This window comes from Solea solea, chromosome 3 (genome assembly GCF_958295425.1).
Source record: "Solea solea chromosome 3, fSolSol10.1, whole genome shotgun sequence".
In the NCBI taxonomy this organism is placed as follows: domain Eukaryota; kingdom Metazoa; phylum Chordata; class Actinopteri; order Pleuronectiformes; family Soleidae; genus Solea; species Solea solea.
This window is the reverse complement of record NC_081136.1, coordinates 32875448-32893159: the sequence shown is the minus strand read 5'-3', so window position 1 is coordinate 32893159 and position 17712 is coordinate 32875448. Positions and strand designations below refer to the sequence as shown.

The following is a 17712-nucleotide window of genomic DNA, read 5'->3' as shown; positions in this document are numbered from 1 at the left end:
GCCTTTAAATGATTTCCTCCCATTTGTGGCTTAGTAAAGTGCAACTTCACTTGTATGACGTCAATACATGCGCTCTTGTCCTTGTATGTACGTACTGTATACTCAGCGATGACATTGGATGTGTGAGTTTCCGTGTTCTCTTGTGGTTTCTTGGCGTTGCCAAGGACCTGGAGCAGCTCCTCGATCCCATCCTGTAGCAGCCTGTCAATCAAAGCCTTGAGCAACGGCAGCTGAGACAAAAGAAGCTTTCATTCAGATTTGTTTTTTAAAAATCGGTCAACTTCAGAGTGCATGCAGTGCCAGGCTCCAGCTCACCCTTATCCCATAGGCTTCAAACATTACTTCAATGTCCTAAAGAAGAAAAAATATATCTTTGACATGGTAATGCAAAATAAAAACACACGTCTAAGATGTTGGATTATTATGACTGCGTATTAGGGCCAAACAAATATGAGAATAAAAACAATATAGACTCTTCTTGTGCAATCTTTTCAGACTTGGAGGAAATCATCACTGGTATTTACCGCTGGTTATATCTGTGTGCTTTTCAAAGAGGTCTTGTCATTTCTCAAGAAACATTTTGATTGATAATTACATTTTTGGATCCAGAAGGAGTGGAATTACGGCTCCCCACCATTCTGTTCTGCTGCTATTTCATAATATTAAAAATTAAATAATGATAAACATTATTCTCATAATATCACAACTTTCTCATCGGTTTGGCCCACAATACTCTGTCGTAGATTATAACAAGTCACCTTCATCTTAACAGATTTCCCAGGAGTTCCAGCATCTCCCTTCAAAAACAAGAAAGTAAATTTAGCGAATATGATTACAATTCAAGACGTGAAGTGTACGTGAAGATCAGCACTACCTTCTCTCCCCTCAGGCCGGCTTCTCCTATATCACCCTGCAAAAGAAAGAGAGCCAAATAAGTTCAAATGTTTCAGATTTTCTCCTTGGCTGCTTTAACATGAGCTCCGCTACAAGCTTACCTTTAATCCTGGTGAACCCTAAACACACAGACAGAGATGAGTAAGACACTAAAACATACGTTTACACGCATGACATCGGTGTGACAATATAAGGACTACCATTGTTGCCGTGTGATGACTCTGGAACCATGGAGGTCATTCCGTTTTATCTAATTTTAGACCTGTCGCTCACTTGCTATTGTCATCAAAGGTTTTAGAAAAAGTCATTTTTATTCAGTTACAGTGCACAAATGTGCACAGTGATATCACACTGTCTATAGATAAATTGTGCCCTGTTGTCCTCACGGCAGCCTTTGACATAATGGACCATGCTGTCATGCAACTTTGTGTCCTGCGGGGTTCCTCAAGGTTCCATTCTTGGCCCTATTCTCTTTTCTCTCTACTTACTGCCACTTGGTTCAATTATATCCAGACATAACTTATCGTTTCATGGTTACGCTGATGATGTTCAGATTTATTTACCTTTGCAGCCCATTTTTACTTTGCATTTCTGACATCAAGCAGCGGTCGAGCCAAAATGAAGACAGAGTATATTGTTTTTGGTGATACTGGAGCAGCGAGCTGGGACGCTGTGGACTACTGTAATGTTGGTGCAAGCGCCGCAGATTTGCGGTCGTCCAACCAGCTTATGCTTGACGTGTCCAGGTCTAGATATAAACAGTGGGGTGACCAAGCCTTTTTAGTTGCCACCCCTAGAGTCTGGAATAAGCCCCTCCCCCCGTGAGATTCGAGTTATCACTGGCCACTGGTTATCACATGCTTCGATTTATGTTTCATGAATTTGCTTTTACCGTCTCTTTTTAATACTGTGTGTCTGCAATGCTTTTATTTTGTGAAGCACTTTGGTTGCCTGTGGGTTGCTGTGAAGGACTATAGAAATAAATTACACTACATGACATTATCTGTGAACCATGAGGTAGAACATGTTGTTAATGAGCATCAGACTCACAGTTGCTCCCGGAGGACCCATTGGGATTGGAAATGCTTGACGGACTTCGTCAATGGTGGCACCCTGTGGATGTATCCATGCAAAAATCAGTGGCACTGGCAGGTCTGACATTTCTTTTTTCCCTCCCCTGAATCACTAGACGAGTTATAATCATAGGTCCGACCCTCAATGCTACGACATAGCTAATTTAAAAAAAAACAAAAAACAGGACATTTATTTGCAGTTCTTTTGGTTTTACCTCTGAGGTGACAAGCACTTGCTTTCCGGGCAAACCTGGAGGTCCTGCTTCACCCTTACTACCATCTTTACCCTGTGAAAGAACAGAGACATTTAAAGTTGCTCACCTCATTGTTTTTATCACAAAATGTTCGCTGGTTCTAGAACCACTTACACTTGCACCTGTGTCTCCCTTATCCCCCTGGAAAAAAGAGTAAAGTTAACAAGTGTATTCACAGAATAGCTTCATGAATTATTAACACGTTGTTTTAATGAGACAGACCTTTTTGCCATCGTCTCCTTTTGGTCCCCCCTCGCCCTTTGAAAAATAAACATTCATGTTCAACTTTAAAAAACTATCTTAGTGTAAATATTAAGTTAGTAGATGAAGTAGATGAAAAAGTCCCTCACATCTTTTCCTGTTACACCTCTCTTTCCATCAAAACCAGGTCTTCCCTGTGGAGCAGAAAATAAATAAATACAGAACACGTTTTGTTATATTATGGCTTAAATATTGAGTGCGATTCACAACGATACTCACAGGAGTTCCTGGTAAGCCAGGCATTCCTGCAATCCCTACTCGGCCTTGGTCTCCTTTTTCTCCTCTCTGTTAAGAATAACACAATAACGCACTGAATGTTAAAGAAACTGTGAATCAAATGAATTAAATCAGTTACATTGTCACTTTATCACAGAGAATTATAGTGGAAATGCTGAATTTCAGTGGCAAATGGAAACCAAAGTGCTATTGGAATTCATAAAATGTTAGATATCATTGCTTTTTTTCACGTATGTGCTTGTGTTTCTTGTAGTTTAAGTTTATGTGAACTACAAGACGCTTTTACATTCTATTTTTTTTCATAACTGAACACATTTACCTCATGAGTTGCTATAAGCAGCATCATTGAAAAAAAACTGTATATTTTGCTAAAATAACAGCATTGCACTCACCAGACCAGGGTCCCCCTTTTGTCCCTGTTCACCCTGCAGTAATTATGAAACATCTTGTGAGTAAGCGCCTTCAGTTTAGCACAGGGTCATTCACATGTTCAGATTTTAATGAAGTGTTTATAACCTTTGCTCCTGGTTTCCCATCAAGTCCCTGTCTCCCAGAGCCAACCTGCAAAAAAGGCATGTTCCATATGTACTACATTTCAATGAACAAATAATATACTCAATATTTTAACAACTGTAAGTCAATATTGTTGTTGTTTTTTTTTTCTTTTTAAAAAAGGCACACATACCAGGGATGGTCCTGGTAGTCCTGGTTTTCCTTCTGGACCCTGTGGAAAGAGACAGACAGACATGTGATCACCCAAAATTCAAAAGACTTATGCAAAAACACCAATTAAACATTGTCTTCTTTCTTCACTGATTAAAATCAGATGATGTCTGTTTAACTATGCTGTCAGTAAAATGTCTTCAGACGTTTCACAATGTTATTTGAATTATTTTTATGCAAAACTTTGAAAATGGTGACATTTTAGAATCTAATCATAATGTAAAATACTATATTTTTCAGTTCCAGATACCTGTGAATGGTTATCTTAGGCATAATATTGTTGAAATTGCACTTTCAGGCTCTTCATAATATGTTTTGTAAAAAAAAGATACATTAAAAGTAAAACAAAGGGAAAAATGTTGCTGTTAATAGGTTATTATGCTATTATTTTACTGGTCCGGCCCACTTGAGATTAAATTGTGCCGTATATGGTCCCTGAACTTAAAATGAGTTTGACACCACTGGCCTATACCCTTTAATTTATGTAGAAAGAGGTAAAAGAGGCTCACTTGTGGTCCAGTTAGACCCTTTTCTCCTCTCAAACCAGGCAGACCAGGTTCCCCAGATTCACCCTTGAGGAGAGGAAAGGAGTGGATTATCAAATATTTTATAAAAAACCTGAACAAAACAAAGCATACTACTGTAAGGCTAAATTTTAAAATTACCTTAATCACTCTAGTGAGTATATTGTTTTCAGCGACAACCTGAGGGGATGATAAAAGGAAAATAAGTAAAAATGTACCTTTCTATATTCAATATCAATTGGCATTAATTATCTGAGGAGCTTTGTTATAGCGAACGGCTCTTTCAAACATGGCTGAACCGATGAGTCATAGCTGTCATAAATGGCAATAAAGGTTTGTTTACTTGTGTTCCCGGAGGTCCAGGTTTTCCCTTTGTGGCACCGAAGGCACGAGCGAAAAGAAAAAACACACGCAACAGTTAAAACCTCAAATGACACAGTGCTGAACACAAACTGCAGAAAAGGAAAAATCAGTGGGGCAAACGGAGAGGCAGAGACACACACACACACACACAGAGAAAAAGAAAAGTTAATTAGTAAATACACTGTTTAAATCACAGGAGGGAAGCAGGTTGAGAAGACGTGGCATGGTGACTGACACAGAAGAATGATCAGAGGGCAAAACAATAAACATGCACATCAGTGAGCGGGAGAATGAAAAGAACACAAACATACTGGCTCTCCTTTGTCGCCTTTCTTTCCATCGATACCCTTCAGGAAGAGGAACAATCGTACAATCAGAGCTTATCTTTAACATATGTGGCAGCAAGGTTTTGTTCCAATTACACCAAATAATGCAGAAGAATGACGTGAATTCTATGTCTCACTACGTAGGGCTCATTTCAATGAGTCAAATCTAAATAACTTACCGGCTGCCCAGATTTCCCACCATCTCCTTTATCTCCAGGGTCTCCTGGTCGTCCTGGTAACCCCAGTGGACCCTAATCAATCGCAAACCGTGAAATTAAACAGAGGACAAAGCTTTGTATTAGAGTTTGAGAAGACTCACAAATATAATTTGCAGATGAGATGGAGAATCAAAGTACAATATGAACAAAAATGCATGAATCACAGTTATGATGTTTGTCAGTCAACATTTTCTATTATTCTCTTACATGCCATCTACAAACCTTGTGATGAACCCTGCTATTTGCTTTTATTTCACATCTACTTTTGCCATTTTTACTTATAAAATGTTTTTATTTACAACATACCCTGATTCCTCTGTCACCAGGCTCTCCAGGTGGGCCTAGCTCACCCTGAGAGGGACAACAACACTTTAAGTTAGTGTTTAAAACCGACTGTACTAATATTAATAATTAAATCAATGTTTACTCAGCTTTACCCAATTAGCAACAGATCATTTAAATGTTCACTGAGAAGAAAAATAAAACAAAAGCGTGAAGTAAACATTCTGACTGTGCCTTAATTCCTTGGTCTCCTTTGGTTCCAACACCCTGCAGACACAAGCGGCAACGGTCACAAATATGACAAATATTCAGATATCTGTGCAAACGTACACATGTACATGTGAAAAAAACAAATGCCTCAATGGGTTAATTTGATATTTACAGAAACTTTAATAAATTACAGTCAATATATTTACACTTTCCTGACCTTTCATCAATCCATACCTAACATTTTTACACATAAATCCCATAGTAAATCTAAATTCTGTAAACTTTTATCATTATTTAAAGCAACCACTCAGGATTTACTTACATCTTTACCTCTTAGTCCTGGTTCTCCAGGATTGCCAGGTAACCCAATAGTTCCATTTTCACCTTTAGAACCATCGTGTCCCTGGACAAACAACAATTGTATCGTAAAAATAAAAAATGTTGTGACTTTTAATCGTGGCATTACATGATGTTTTAAACTAAACCAGAGCATCCTTTATGTCTCCAGCATAATATCTGGCTTTTGTGAAAGTTAAATGCTAACTTTGTGTTGACTGTAAATAAAAACCTCTGAGACTCGAAAGAGGTTGATGAGAGGAAGTAAAAAGGTGATTATTCAGTTTTCATTCACCTTTGGTCCTGGTTTTCCAGACAAACCGACATTTCCCTGTGAACGATAGAACAAAAAAAAAATGTATTAATGATTGACTCCAGACAACAGGGTAAATAGTTAAATGGGTGATTTCAATTTTTTTTAAGGCGACTCACCCTCTCACCGTTCTCTCCCTTTGGTCCCTGTAGTCCTGGAATCCCAAAACCAGGACTGCCCTGTACACATATCAAATAATTATATCCAAACTGTACATTTTTATTTATTTTTTTTTTTAAACATATCTGAACAAAATTCAAGCATTTCTCACTATTAACCTTTTCTCCCTTGTCTCCTTGTTCACCTTTTACTCCCTGAGGGCCTGTGGAGCCGACTGGACCGATGTCTCCCTGACAGACAGACAGAAAATATGCACATACAATATATACACCCACAGAAAATCAATCAGCGATTATGGTCACCGGGACAAATTATCCAAACAGATTCAAAACAAACCTCTCCTCATTTTAAATGGTGTGCCCTGTGAAATGAGATAAGAGGGGTCGTGCTCGGCGAAGCAATCAGTCCCTCTCTGCAAAAGCTAATGAGAGGAAATCTTAATTGTGTTTCAGACGCAGGCCCAGAGGACTGAGATTGAATGTGCGCGAATACCCCGAACAATTAATTAGCAATGTTTCCATAGAATGAAACATTAGGAGAATCACTTTCCCTCCGGCTGAGTGACTTTCTTTGAAGCCAGCTAAGATAAAATAAAAAGTACAAGCAAACAACTCGGTGAAGTTGTGGCAAAATCGTAGTTTTGAATTAATGGGAGATTAATGGGTTTTTTTCATCACTGGCGTCATGTCATCATTTAAGACACATGTGTCAAACTGGTGGTCCGGGGACCACATGTGGCCCTCCAATCAATTACATCAATTGTTCATAAGCTCTGGAGAAAGTTTGCGACGATGAAGTCCGATAGCTTACATGCTAACACTTTAGCGATAAAGTCCGCTAGCTTAAATTCTAGCATGTTAGCAATAAAGTCCACCAGCATAGCAGCATAACCAGAAGACTCTGTCTTTGTTAAGAAGTACAGCCAAAGATTTGCGCTGTAATAGCCACGATTTAGTTCTTCTGCAATGAAGCTTGAATTGGGAGTTCAAGTCAAGTCAAGTCAAATCAAACTCTACAAAAATGCAAGTTCCTGGTTACTTACCCTGACACCCTTTTTACCAGTCGGACCAAGTATCTGTTGTGATCAGAAAATAAGGAGATTGAACGTCAAATATTGCCTGCTTCTATCCATTCAGTTTTAAATTAAGTGAAAGTGTTTCCTTACGCCCTTGGCAGGGTCTCCTGGGGGACCTTGCTGACCGTCGTCTCCTTTGAGCCCCATGGGTCCTGTGAATCCCTGAAATAGGAGACAGCAATCATGGAACATCATAAATGTAATAACTAACCAAAACAATGAGATGAGAACAATGACAAATTAGTGAGGATCACTATGTGTTATCATCCGTGCACCAGGACTTTATTCGTCGTTATCTTCACAGCTGAGCATCAACATAATGAAAACTATATAACAAAAGACAGGGAAATGCATTTTCTTTTGGCACTAATCTCCTCCAAGGGACTATGATGTCTGAAATTAAAAACCAGCGAAGCAGCTAAAGTGGCTTATTTGTAAAAGATATCCACACAAGTTTGGTAATGGTATGAAATCACAATCATCTCCAAAATCGGATTGTCTGTTTGGAGAAAATTGTAATTAAATAGCTTCTTTCTTTCTTTTTAAGGTAAATGTCGCCTCTGCCTGAGGCTTTTCTATGTAATTACATTAGAAAGTAGAAATTAATATGTTCAGGTGAGCAAGACCAAGCAATTAAGATCATATTAGTCTAATTAGAGATTGTGATTCATCAGAGTGTGTGTGTATATAACACACAGTATTTGCTTGTATATACAGTATATATATGTGTACTTTAGCCTTAGGCCAAGTTGTATAGGATGCAATCACCACTCACTGTGGGTCCTTGCCGTCCTATTGGTCCTATTTCTCCTTGGTCTCCCTAAAAACAACAAACAACCTCGTTTCAACTCATTTCCATATGCACATTATTATTCTGGTGTGACGGCAGCTTTAATCAAACCTCAAACTTTAACATTTTAATCACAATTTGAAGTATCTTTCAGCCAATAAGTAGAGTGGGTTGACTCACCTTGTCCCCTTGTTCCCCTTTGACTCCCTTCTTTCCCTGCAGGTAACAATTTAATTAAGTGGTGCTGAATCCTTTAATCAGCAACTTACACAACATTCATCAGCGGTTAAATACGTCTAGTTTCATCTCATTAGGCCGGGCAGGACATTATCATGCGAACTGAACTAAATGGTAACGATTGTGGTAAAGTGCTCACCCGAGGTCCGATTACTCCCTGAATGCCCTGCTCTCCGCTATTACCCTGAAATGAGGAATTGCACAAGATATTTATGCCCATCATTTAAACTGAAATATGTCACATTTTAACTTTTTATTTTAGTTTACCTTTGGGCCAATTGGTCCTCTAACGCCAATGTCTCCCTGCAAAGCAAAAACTGTTAAAGCGGTGAAATAATAACTGATATTAATGCATTTAAATCATACACAACTTCATAAACCTTCCATACAATAACCCACAAGTATGGTGACAAGGAAGCTATATGTATAGAATCAACAAACATTTCCAAAAATGTTATCACAGCTTTTTTTAATTTCACAATATAATGATAAATCTTCGTATGATTCACTCTTTCGTTGTGATGTACCTTCGCTCCCTGGTCTCCACGAACACCTTGAATACCCTGTATGCCGATTCCTTGTTCACCCTGACAAAGAAAACATGTGTTAGGAGAGAAATTCACCATGTTTTCTGTTCATGTTGTCGGATTAAGAGCGTTAAAAACTAGCTACCTTGTCTCCTTTCTGACCCTGTAATCCTGAAACCCCGTCTATGCCAATGGGACCAGGCAAACCAGCAGCTCCCTGTAATAGTTTTGGATTTGTGTGTTTGTGTCACAGGTGAACAGAAAACAAAAGGAGGAAGAAATATGCTTTAGAATATGCATCTCAGGGAAGCATCTTTTATTTGTGTATCTCTCTATGTGCTTTGGCACAAGTGAGAAATTGTGCGCTTACGTCTTTTCCCGGATCTCCTTTGTCTCCTTTCACGCCCCGGTTGCCACGTAAACCCTTTCAAAAGTAATGACAGCATTATCAAATATGCAAAAAAAAAGAAAGAGTGCGTATTAGACTGAACTCAATATCTGATTCGGTTGCTTCAAAAACAGGCCTGGCACATATCCAGAAAGATGGCAATACAAACAGCCTTCATCACTTACTTTTGCTCCTGGTTCTCCAGGCTCTCCCTACAAGAAAACAAAAAAACAGGTTGATTTTTTTGCCGTCTAAAAACATGTAATCTACTCATTTAAAGACAGATATTGCAGGTTATTTTAATCAGACACAGGTTTAACAATTTTCCACAGTTTCCCGTGTCTCACAAAGTGATCAGTTGATGTAAAACGTTCTGGATCGGGATCCAGATCAAGTAATCCCCTCTACATTAAGTCATAACTTACGTACACCCAGTAAAAATATGTCTTTACTTTTTGAGTTTTGCTGCTCACAGATATTTTGTATTACTGTACACATTTTCTTACATGTGCAGTGTTCACAGACTGTGTGTAAGCGTTACCTTGATAGACAGCCCCGGGGTCCCTGGAGGTCCCAGCTGACCAGGGAGACCTGGAGCTCCATTGACCCCTGGTACACCAGGAGCTCCTTGTGGACCCTGTAACATACCATAAATATTATTTAACATGTCCAAACTTTAACAGCCTCTGAGTTTTTTTGTTTTTTTTTAAGCACTCACTGAAGATCCTGGTTCTCCTTTTCGACCCGGGACATAATTTGCGTCCGTGCCAGCGATGACATATCCAGGTTCTCCCTGTGTTAAACCAGAAAGGAGGTTTGAAGCGTCAGAGGTATTTTGCTGCTGTTATTGTGAGGAAGCTTATTAAAAGCTCATTTTTGGTTGAACTTACTCTCTCTCCTCTTTGTCCCTTTGGACCAGGCGGACCAGGATGACCCTGTAACGGGAAGAAACACAAAAAGTCTGTGGGACAATAACACAATAGATGGGCTACTATATTCCCAGATGATTTAAAAGTGTGTTCCTTGTTAGAAATCTTACCATGTCACCTGGGATGCCGGAAGAGCCCTGAAAACAGTGACAGCAGGAAAAAATATGGCATTTAAAAGAATCAGATAGAAATGAAATCATGTGTTGTTGTTGTTTTTCTGAATGAAATTACCCTCTGGCCAGCAGAACCTGGAGGTCCAGTTCTCCCTGGTCGCCCAGGCAACCCGGGAACACCATCTGTTCCTGGAGGTCCCTGTCAAAATACAACATTATGCTCTGAGCCCCGGGAAATGAAATAATGGGAGGCGAACAGAGACGACCACAGTGACCCACACAGCCTCAGCAGGTTTATGATGAGATCACTTACAGTAAGAATATGATAACAGCAAGCTGATGCACGGGATCTACGCGGGTTAACGGTTGGTTGAATGGGGAAATATTGTATCAGCATCCACTTTCATCGCTATATCTAAAGAAAATGAAACACTAACAGTCCACATCTGTGCTCTTCATCAAATTCAGTTAATGGCAGGAGTAAGATATGTACACAACTGACAGCTTGTAAATAAAAGATCTATTTATCTGTGATTCTCTCAATATTCAACACTGGACTGAGGTTTGTGTTTCAGTGATGAGGCACAGTTTACATTCTTTAGACATTGTACAACAAAGTTTGGCTTTGTGATCTACTGTACTGTTTGTTTGGTTTTCATCATTTTTATTCACTAGAACATACAATAATACGTGATAAAGTAAAGTAAAACAGGGCTTAAATTAATCTTCCAACGACGTTCATGCACTAAAAAAATACAGTAAACTTTAATTCAAAGTCAGTCGTTTTAATAGGAGGTTTAGATTTTATATTATTGATTGTCAACATAAGTGAATGAAAATGTTTTTACCCTCTCTCCCGTCTCTCCTTTGCTGGAAGTGAAAGGGTCAAACTGTCCAGGACTCGGCCTAAATTTCTGCATTTAAAAAAAAAAAAAACCATACAAGGGTTACAAGGGATTTCAATTAATTTAAAAATACAGGACAGAGAAAGAGATAGCAGCGGAGGACTCTAATATTAATTAAAAAAACACATACCAGACCTCCGAGACCTAAACCACCTCCCTGAAAGACAGAGCAAGTATAAAAAGTAAGTTTTTTTTTTTTTTTTATTACATCTTTAACTTTAATATCCATGAACTCACCTTTTCACCTTTCTGGCCCTATAGAAAGAAACACAAATAATGAATTCACATTTATGAGCAGAAACTTGAAACATGTACAGTACGGGTACGATTTTTTATTATCTGAGGTGCCAACCTTCACACACTGGGAAGGGCAGGGGCCCAGAGGCTTGGGCAGCTCCTCCGGGTCGTCAGTCGGCGTGTCCAACTGAGCAAACTGAAAATAGAAAGGAGAGGACGCGTCATCGTCCAGCCGAGTGACAAAATGCAGCGGCAGAGTCGGCCGCCTAATGAAGCTGCAGTCACGCCGTTCGCTGCTTTCACGTCAAAACTGGTGAAGTGTTTCCTCCCACTGAGCTTTTTTTTGTGTGCGGATACAAAACAAAAAAAAAGGTTGAATTGAATTTGATGCAATGTCATCCGGATGACGTAGACCGTACAGCTACTGCTGCACGTGCATTTCCTTCACATGTGCATGACTATAATGAGGGTAAGAGGTGAAGATGTGATTACAGAGACACAGCAGGGTTGTTTCAAACACCACACAAATGTAAAAGCCATGTGTGCATGTTTTTTCTCTTCTTCTCTGACTTAATTAGGGCCCGAGCACGAATGGCGAAAACGAAACGGCTCCTGGCACAAATTCTTCTTCTTCTTGTTATTATTATAAGTCGTTGGGGTCATTTTTGAGGGGGTTAACGTGCATAAAACACTTGAAACTTTGCATGGAGGTCAGGTCTGTGTATTTAGATTAAGTAAGAATTACATGGATTGTATGAAACAAATAAAGTTTAAAAAGAAATTCAATTTATTCAATATAGCAGTTTCTCTTTCTTTCTTACCTCGTCATCTACTTTGAATTCAGACAGTAGTTCCTCGCTGCAGATGGTTTTGATAAACTCTCTCTCGACAGAAGGAAAGTCATCGAAAGTCGGGGAGAAGAAGACGTTCTTGTAGCCGGTGGGAGCTGCTATCTTATTCAGCTCCTCTGTGTCTGCATTAGAGACTCCGACTGCCAGGATACTGACACCTACACAGAGAGACGGACACAAGATAATGGCATTCTGTAAATGTCATTATGAGTCAAAATTGTTTTTTTTCACGATAACACCGACCGACCTAGCGCACGAGCAATTCTGGACGGTGGCGCAACATCATCCTGGGCTCTGCCATCTGTGATCAGGACCAGAACATGGGCCACATCTGCTCGCATCCCTACAGACTCCTGGAACAGCTCCTGCACAATGTAGCTGATGCCTTTTCCTAAGGACATAAAAAAGGAAGACAACAGTTAGTTTTTGACTTTTTGTTTTCTAGGTGCAGCTTCTTTATCCTCATGCTGCTTTTCTCTGTTTTATATCATAGTTAACTGAATATTTTGGTTTTTTTTTTTTCAATTGAAAGCATTGAGAGAATTTATTGATGATTTAATAAAGTAATGAAATTATACTCTTGTTAGTTGTAGCCCTGTACAAATGCTGTGTTGCTTCATTATGCTGTAGTATATGTGGTCAAATACAGTCCTTTTTTCCCGTTTAACCCGTTTAACTTGTTAAATCATGTTATTCTCACTCTCTCTGGGTGTTCTTTAAGATAAATGTTCTGCACAGGAGACATTTTCTTTTTTAACATTTTCTCAGCAGTAGGGGCTGAAAATTATATTTTCCTTCACCAAATATGGCAGTTATTACAGGCTGTGACATCAACACCGAGACATTTACAGGAATTACCTGCTGTCTGACGACTGGCTGCGAACAGAAGCAAAGCGGCATGTACGTGTTTGTGTGCGTGTGTGTGTGTCACTGACCTGTTTTAGTGTTGCCCCCTCTGTAACGCAGAGCTCTGAGCGCCCTGAGGACTGAGTTTCTGTCTTTGAAATGACTTAGATTGAATTCAATTCGAGGCTCGTCACTGTAATGAACCACAGCGATCTGAAAGAAAATGAAGGGGAGAGAAACACATCATCAACACGATATCATAATCATCATCATCATCAACACCACAGCAATTCCAATGATTTAAAGCTGAATGTGAGTAAAATATAGGCTGTAATTCTTCCTTATCACTTATTCCACCTCTCTTAGGTTTTCCTCTGTTAAATGTTTTTATCTGTCCTTTGTTTGTCTCTGTGTGGCACTCTGGTGTCATGTTTTTAACTGTGCACACCTAAACTGCCTTCTACAAGCAGCATATAAGCGCTCATTTGCTAATTCCCGTTTATTCATTTGCCTGTGCCTCAAAAAAACGTTGCCTCCCCTGATATTTCAACCAATTCTGTTTTAAATCACACACCTGCCTTTTCAGTTTTTGGAATCTGGAGCTTTGAAAAGCCACCGCTTCCAGGCCCAGGATCAGCCCCTGTGTTTTCTGTACATCTCACCCTGTTGCCATTTCTTTTATTAAACAAACAAATTCATCTCTGCTTCCTTTGTTTCATGCTCTTGGAGTCCAGCCATTGGCCCCAAACCTCACATTAGCCACATCACTTGCTGTGTGGTGCTGTGCTTTGTTTGTCCTTTCTGTCACTGTTGGGAGTAAAATCATACCAATTTGCCCAAAGAAATGCACATTATGTTCCTGCGTACACAACTGCTCATTTAATACCAGTCAAAATCCCTGCAATCTGGTCCTGTTTGTTATCATCCCTGCCTAAAAGTAACCAACAATATCTCTATGAGGGAATATACAAAAATAGACAATAAATGACAGACCTGTGTGCCTTGAGGACCAATGACAGGGAAGTAAGTGACCACCCGGAATATGAAGTCTTTTATCTTGATAAAGTTGTTAGCACCAATGCTGGAGGACTCGTCCACCAAGAATACGATGTCTGCTTTGGCCTTACCGCACACTGACCAAACACAAACATAGTAAGTTAACACCTTTAGATTCCATAACAACATCTACCAGATGACTTTTAAAATACCTGGTTGTGGTGGAGCTGTTGATCCTGGAGTGGATGTGGTCAAGTGAGGGGTGGTGGCACTCGGCTGAACGGGAGGCTTTGTGGTGGTCGTAGTTTTCACGGATGGCACAGTGATGGGCTGATGACGAGTGGTCTTTTTGGTTGTCTGAGCGATGGTAGCGATGGACGCCGCAGTGGCTGGCACAGACTGGACTGTTGCCGCCGGAGAATCCTGTCCCACTGAAATGTAGAGAGTCATATGTGACATTTTTATGAGGGTTTATATACTTCCAATAAATGTTGGTTTATGTATATAATGGCTCTACAATTAAAAGTTTTTGTGGATGTTTCTTGGAATCAGACTGTTATAAGTACATCAGGAAAGGTTGGAGGTGCACTGTGTTTCTACAGCAGCCTGAAGGGACAAACCACACAAAGCCAGAGCATGTGTTTCACGTACTGAAGCAGAAGCAGTCTCCCAATTAAATGGCACTAATTCTGACACAATGGACATTTAAGGTTCCGGTAAAAGACACTCGGACGTTACGTGACGCCGACTCGAAATCCAGCTGAACTGCCTCCTCAGCAAATATGCTCAAAAGAGCCTTGGCCTCTCCATCCACTTTTTTTATTTTGATTGTTACTTTTTCTTCATCTTCTTTTAAAGGTCTCATTTGGAGGTGGGTTGAAGCTGCACTGGCTTAAACAGCTGCAAAGTGTGCTCCACCAATCTGTGTTCTTCAGCATACAGCCCCGCCTCTCTAGAGTTCCTGATAATCTGTTCCTTTCGTTACAAGTAGGTACTTCTTTCGGCGAAAGTTTTGGGCCCGAGGAGAGTTTTTTCCCTGGGAGTAACTCCTACCAGAGCAGTTACAGTGCTCAAGGGAGGCTATAACATCTTCATTTTGAGAATATGACTATAATAAGATATAATAAATAGACTTTATGTTTATATGTATACACATATGGATGTTACAGAGATCTAATCAGAGTAATGTCTTACATATTCTCTGATACACAGTGGTTATTGGCCCCTCCACCTCTCCATACAAAGGTCTGATGGTGAAGATATATGTTCTGCCATAGAGGAGATCGCCAATCTTATAGGAGCTGAAACCAGGACCGAGGATCTCTGTTTGAGTCTCCAACACTGAAAAGACAGAGAGAAGAATGCAGCGGATTTATTCCTCTCAAAATAGATTTGCGTCAACAACAGTATTGGCATCAACTATGAGCACGTAACCAAACAAACCAAGTTATTTTATCTCTCTAAAAAGCCATGGTAATTTAGTCATTTCACTATAATTGCAGCCATTTCCCAGTAAAGAAAATGAACTCTTGTTTACAAAAAAAGACATGAATATGATTCATTTCAGTTTTTTTTTTTATTTTCAACAAAAGTGCGCTTGTGTTGGGACTCAATACACTTTGCAATAACATGTGACTCGTTGCAGTATGATATTATACTTTTGTGGCCCTTTCATACAAAACATGACTAACGACAGGGCTCAATACACAACGCAATACAATACAATACAAAGTGAACCATTTGGAGACAGTGTATGCTAAATAATGGATGACAATTTGTCTTGGTTCAACACTGACCTGAAATGTGCCTCCAAGAGAGAAGGTAGCCCGAGACGCCGGCCACTCGTGTCCAGTTCAGCACAGTGCTGCCGTCTGTGGTGTTCAGCGCTGCAAAGCCATTCACTTTAGGAAGATCCACTGGAACAAATACGTCAAATTAGTTTAGTTTTTTATATTGTATTGTGTAGAAAAACTTGTGCAAAAGGAATTCTCTCCTGATAATTATTCTGATGTCTTCATTAAAGCAGCAGGACTCACAGGTCCGTGCGGTGACCAGAACCGGACTTCCCTCCCTGTGGACCACCATGGACGAGACCTGGATCTTGTAAGCCGAGCTCTCCCGCAGGTTGTGGATGGTGAAGCTGGTAGAGGCAGCAGATACCACATGGGTCTTCTCATCACCACCTAGAACAGGGAATAAGAAAGCACTGAGTTGTGGTTGGAACCACACACACAGAAACACACACAAACACAATGGTCACTTTATTAGGTACACATGAACCCCTAATAAAGTGGTATGAGTGGTCTTTTTCTGGTGGCTCCTCTGATCTCGAATACTTTCTGTGTTTTTTGACCATTGTCAGGAAACCAGAGCGATGTTTTTTAATGTGAAAATATTCAAAGTTATATCAAAGTTAGTTAAGTCAACTTTTTCTCCCCCATTCTGATGCTTTCCATGAAGATCAGCAAATGGTCTGGACCATGTCCACATGCCTGAAGGCACTGAACTGATGTCATGTGGTTCGCTGAGTAGACATTTGTGTTACGCAGTTGAATAGGTATACCTAAGTGTATAAGCAATCATAGGAGTCTTAAACTGGGAATTCACATTATGAAAGTTGGTATACTTGTGAGTAAAAGGCTGCTGTCATTATAAATATTCACAAAATGCTTAATATTACAGTCCAGAGTACTAAATTAGTACTTTCAAGTGTAGAAACAGTATATTCTGCAGCTGTAAATCACATTGGTATATATCAGGGTGTGAGCACACTTCATGGTTCAGTATGTGGCGCCTCACCCAGGAAGGGGATCCAGTATATTTTGTAGCCAGTGGCCCCTGGTGTTTTGTTCCAGGACACGGTGAAAAAGTTGACTCCAATGTCTACAACTTTCACGCCCCTCACTGCCTTGAGTGGCTCCGAGTCTGATACAGCAGCTGAAAGAAATAATAATAATAATAATAATAATACAAGGATAAAGCCTGTCAATTGATATAAGTTTCACTCTTGGTTAATTTAAAGTAGTATGATCGTTGCAGCTTAAATCATAGTACAAAAATAGACTGATCCAAAATATCTGAGCTGGATGAGCTGCTGTGTCTTTATCCACACACACACACACACACAGCGCTCCATTAATAAACTCGGCACACACACACACACACACACACTGGCTTTGACAGTGACAGTGATGAAATGATAGCAGCCCTGCTGACTTACTCTCTGTGACACAAACCGCAAGTGACAGCAACAGGAACTGTAGTTAAAATGGGAAAACCAAAGTACATGACTTGTCAGTCAAACAGAGACACCACGAGGGCACCGCCGCCGTGGCACGGGATGAAGAACCTCACAGGCCCTACCCATTTAATTACAATGGGTAATTCACAGCTGCACGGAACTATTTAAATCTAAAGATGAATCATGATTCAATAAAAGCGAGTGTGAGACCTCACTTCTGCTCTGTACCTGTGAGCTGGGATAAGGAGATTTCTGGTCCCTCCGAGTTGCCGTAAATTGCACAGATGGTGATCCTGTAGGTGGACAGCGGGTTCAGATCTTCGACGCGGTGATAGAGAACTTTGCGGTCCAGGTAATGTGACTGAGGGCTGCTATCAGCTGCAAGCACGCAGGTGCACACACATCAATACAGAACGTTTCATATAAAAGGTTTTCAAGGTGCA

The 17712-nt window shown here is 40.0% G+C and overlaps 1 protein-coding gene across 1 annotated transcript in view; it reads right to left on the bottom strand.

Moving 5' to 3' along the window:
• The window catches only part of col7a1l (collagen type VII alpha 1-like), a 71014-nt gene that overhangs the window by 22844 nt on the left and 30458 nt on the right, over positions 1-17712 (bottom strand). Inside the window, exons 17-70 of the mRNA XM_058624965.1 lie at positions 17498-17647; positions 16828-16965; positions 16065-16211; positions 15825-15944; positions 15223-15369; positions 14241-14459; positions 14026-14165; positions 13122-13245; positions 12434-12577; positions 12157-12344; positions 11451-11531; positions 11336-11353; positions 11229-11255; positions 11042-11107; positions 10312-10392; positions 10191-10217; positions 10042-10086; positions 9870-9944; positions 9693-9788; positions 9337-9363; positions 9134-9187; positions 8909-8980; positions 8764-8823; positions 8504-8539; positions 8376-8420; positions 8180-8215; positions 7985-8029; positions 7300-7371; positions 7177-7209; positions 6293-6364; positions 6134-6193; positions 5997-6032; positions 5688-5768; positions 5390-5422; positions 5180-5224; positions 4835-4906; positions 4641-4676; positions 4310-4336; positions 4108-4146; positions 3952-4014; positions 3405-3443; positions 3236-3280; positions 3112-3144; positions 2702-2767; positions 2572-2616; positions 2444-2479; positions 2336-2362; positions 2183-2254; positions 1945-2007; positions 996-1013; positions 875-910; positions 759-797; positions 316-351; positions 96-230 (exon numbers count right to left, since the gene is read on the bottom strand). Coding sequence (XP_058480948.1) covers positions 96-230; positions 316-351; positions 759-797; positions 875-910; positions 996-1013; positions 1945-2007; positions 2183-2254; positions 2336-2362; positions 2444-2479; positions 2572-2616; positions 2702-2767; positions 3112-3144; positions 3236-3280; positions 3405-3443; positions 3952-4014; positions 4108-4146; positions 4310-4336; positions 4641-4676; positions 4835-4906; positions 5180-5224; positions 5390-5422; positions 5688-5768; positions 5997-6032; positions 6134-6193; positions 6293-6364; positions 7177-7209; positions 7300-7371; positions 7985-8029; positions 8180-8215; positions 8376-8420; positions 8504-8539; positions 8764-8823; positions 8909-8980; positions 9134-9187; positions 9337-9363; positions 9693-9788; positions 9870-9944; positions 10042-10086; positions 10191-10217; positions 10312-10392; positions 11042-11107; positions 11229-11255; positions 11336-11353; positions 11451-11531; positions 12157-12344; positions 12434-12577; positions 13122-13245; positions 14026-14165; positions 14241-14459; positions 15223-15369; positions 15825-15944; positions 16065-16211; positions 16828-16965; positions 17498-17647 — 3767 coding nt within the window. The remainder of the gene's footprint in view (positions 1-95; positions 231-315; positions 352-758; positions 798-874; positions 911-995; positions 1014-1944; positions 2008-2182; positions 2255-2335; positions 2363-2443; positions 2480-2571; positions 2617-2701; positions 2768-3111; positions 3145-3235; positions 3281-3404; positions 3444-3951; positions 4015-4107; positions 4147-4309; positions 4337-4640; positions 4677-4834; positions 4907-5179; positions 5225-5389; positions 5423-5687; positions 5769-5996; positions 6033-6133; positions 6194-6292; positions 6365-7176; positions 7210-7299; positions 7372-7984; positions 8030-8179; positions 8216-8375; positions 8421-8503; positions 8540-8763; positions 8824-8908; positions 8981-9133; positions 9188-9336; positions 9364-9692; positions 9789-9869; positions 9945-10041; positions 10087-10190; positions 10218-10311; positions 10393-11041; positions 11108-11228; positions 11256-11335; positions 11354-11450; positions 11532-12156; positions 12345-12433; positions 12578-13121; positions 13246-14025; positions 14166-14240; positions 14460-15222; positions 15370-15824; positions 15945-16064; positions 16212-16827; positions 16966-17497; positions 17648-17712) is intronic.